Source organism: Gavialis gangeticus, unplaced genomic scaffold, assembly GCF_001723915.1.
Source record: "Gavialis gangeticus isolate Ggan-Ray unplaced genomic scaffold, GavGan_comp1, whole genome shotgun sequence".
Lineage (NCBI taxonomy): Eukaryota > Metazoa > Chordata > Crocodylia > Gavialidae > Gavialis > Gavialis gangeticus.
In genome coordinates this window covers 9807781-9810721 of record NW_017729032.1, presented here as the reverse complement: position 1 = coordinate 9810721, position 2941 = coordinate 9807781, and the positions used below count along the sequence as shown (strand labels likewise).

At 50.8% G+C, this 2941-nt stretch overlaps 1 protein-coding gene across 1 annotated transcript in view; it reads left to right on the top strand.

Moving 5' to 3' along the window:
- Nucleotides 1–986: 986 nt before the first annotated feature.
- Nucleotides 987–2941, top strand: part of RAB30 (RAB30, member RAS oncogene family) — a 32025-nt gene continuing 30070 nt past the window's right edge. Inside the window, exon 1 of the mRNA XM_019524725.1 lies at nucleotides 987–1804. Coding sequence (XP_019380270.1) covers nucleotides 1712–1804 — 93 coding nt within the window. The 5' untranslated portion in view covers nucleotides 987–1711. The remainder of the gene's footprint in view (nucleotides 1805–2941) is intronic.

Below are 2941 nucleotides of genomic sequence, written 5' to 3'. Positions count from 1 at the left end.
CCCCCCCCCCCCCCCCCCCCCCCCCCCCGAATAACTTGCCCACTGCTTGGGGATGGGGCTGGGAAGCCCTGCAGTCTTGCAGCACGGGGGGAAGGTGGAGTAGCCCTGCCCTGCTGCCCCCCTTTTTGCCCTCCCCTCCATCCTCTGCCTCCCCCTCTTGCCCGTGCTCCAAGACAGCAGGGCTTCCCAGCTTTTTCTCTGCCTGCCGGTGCGTTTTTTGTTTGTTTGCTTTTGTTTTGCGGCGAGCCTGCCAAAATCCTGGAGGCTGCTCAAAATCATGTTTTCCGTGAAAATTGCCCAGTCACGATTTTGGTAGGTCCCTGCTAATAAAGAACGATCCTTCTTGGTGAAGGTATACCTTGGCAGGATGACTTGGAGAAACTTGTATTTTCCAGACTACCTAGATTCCCACTGTCCTCTCAGTTACTTGGGTCTGTAATCTTCAAGCCATAGCTATCTCTAGGCCCAGACATGCAGGCCACGATGAAGCTTTTCTGTTTCTATCTGCATGAGCCCTAACTTGCAGAGCAATAAGTCCCAACTTCTTGGTCTGACCACAACTTGCTCCTCTCTATCTGTTCACCGGGTCATCTTCCTCCAGCACCAAACGCAAGCCAAGGAGGCCTTGAAGGCTTTTCCTCGCTTAACCAGTCCGATCTGGCACCTCCGCCCTTGCTCTCCCAATGAAGGCAGGGTGGGCTGTGGTTTTCTCAGGATCCTCTGTCTACTCCCCAGATGCCTGGCCAAACTCTCTGGCTACATACATAAATCTGTCATCCTCCAGTTATTTGGTATTATCATCTCTTTTTAAACCCTTTCTGCAATTCTTGCTTCAGCCATTTCTCCTACAAACTCCACCTGCATGACACTCATTGGGCAAGATTTTGGCTTTATGCTCGGCACGGTTTGTTTTATTGTTATCTCCCTGTCGATAACCCCTCACATGCCTGTTTCTCTCGGTTTTATCTGTCCTGTCAGACATCTGGTTTGTGAACTCTCTGGGGTGGGCCTGGCTCCTTTCCTCCGTGTCCGTACGATGTCTCACACAATGGGCCTCTGGTTCCCGATTGTTTTAGCAGGAATAAATACTACGTTCGCTTCAGAAGAAAAGTGGCGTTCGCCAAGCCATCCAGCAGAGCAGATGCCTCGGGAACTGAACGTTTAAAGGAACGTAGGAAACGACTCTTTGAGGTTTACATGATGGTGCCTATAAGGCTGCCTAAGGAAAGGGAGTCAGGCAGGCTTGTATAATTGAGAAAGCTGAGCAATGAGGAGACAGGTGAACAGAGTCCAAACTCGGGCATCTCTTTACAACAGACTGCCGTTCTTCCAGGCAGAAAAGATCCCCGTCAGAGGTGTTGATGTGGCTGTCTGGGTGGTGATGTAGTACTTCTGTGTGTCACATTATCAGAGTCCTTTCACCTTTGCAAATGCAATCACGTTATCTCATTAGCAGTGCAAGCCCTGTGGTGACCTTTGTTCTGACTAATTGGAGGAATAAAGTTCACCAGTAAAGACTGGAAGGGGTTTTACTGGTTCCTCTTGTGGGAGGGGACCAGGCAAGCACAGTTGTGTTCGTGGTGCCCTGCAGGGAAATCACATGCTAGGCTCCTGAGAGCAGAGCAAGGCACAGACCCGGCAGCTGGCTGAACCTCGGCTGAGACTTCCCCTTTGGCTCACTTGCCTTTCTCCGTCCCTTGCAGCTGCGTAAATGAGTATGGAAGATTATGATTTCCTGTTCAAAATTGTTTTAATCGGCAACGCCGGCGTGGGGAAGACCTGCTTAGTCCGACGCTTCACTCAGGTAGGCTGTCACTTTGCTTAATGGGGAGCAACGTGCTTTTGGGGCAGCTGCTGTGTAAAGCCATTTGAGCAAGTAACTGGCTGCAGTAGCTGGGGCTGTGATTTGGGCTGCATGCCAGGCGGGTAGAGGTTAAGCACGTTGGCTGCATTTCCTAAAGCAGTGTGTCATTGTAATGCTTGTACTGAGGAGTGGTAGCATAACTAGGGGGAGGTGAGTGGGCACCAGCTCTGGGCATCTTTAGAGGTGGCACAAGAATGGCAGCTGAGGACCTGGGCACTGCCACTGCCTAGGGAGCACGACTTCCTCATTACACTTCTGCTGGGGAGGGTGGTATCATGTCTCGCCACTGCTCTCTGTGTCCTGTAGGGCTTACCAAGTCATTCAAAATGGACCCCAATGGATGGCCTTCTCCAAAGCCCTGTAAAGCAGTTTGGGAAGACTGCCACTGAGACTGAGGGGCTTTGGATCAGGCCTAGATGGGACACAGAGATGGAAGTACCCTCTTGCTGCATTTCGCCAGGGTGCCTTCCCTGTCGTGCTCCCTCCAGGTCTGGGGGGCTGCGGGTCCCATGCGATGGAAAGCTGTTGTTGCTCCTGGTAACTAATAGTACAATTGAGAAATTCAGCTGCCAAGCCAGCACTTTTCATCAACTTCACACATCCTTTGGAAATGAGATATTTGGAGTCTTTTAAAGGGTGTCTAACAATAGCTTTAAAGAACTGAAAAAAAATAGAAGACCAAATGTGGCCTTGCAAACTTTTGGTTACCTCTGTGAGCCACATAGCTAAACTCTCGGAATAGAAATGGGTTAAATCCCTGCCTGCCTTGCAGAAAATGAAATAAATCCAGAAGCTCGTGGACCGGCTGCCTTGTAAAATGATCCTGCCTCCAGGGTGGAGAGGGGAGTCTGTGTGATGCTTTGTATAACATGAGTTGTTTTTTGGGAGGGCAGTGGCAGCTGTGTCAGCATTTTCCCTCATGATTTGGTTTTAAAAACACCTCTGGAAATCACAGGCTGGCCCTTCTCTCCCTCTGCTAGTAAGTAGCTAGGTGTGCGAGAGCCCAGCCTGAGGGGTTAAGTGCAAAATCTGCTGCTGCTCCGGCTCCGGCAGCGCTACTGCGACCACTGTGATCAG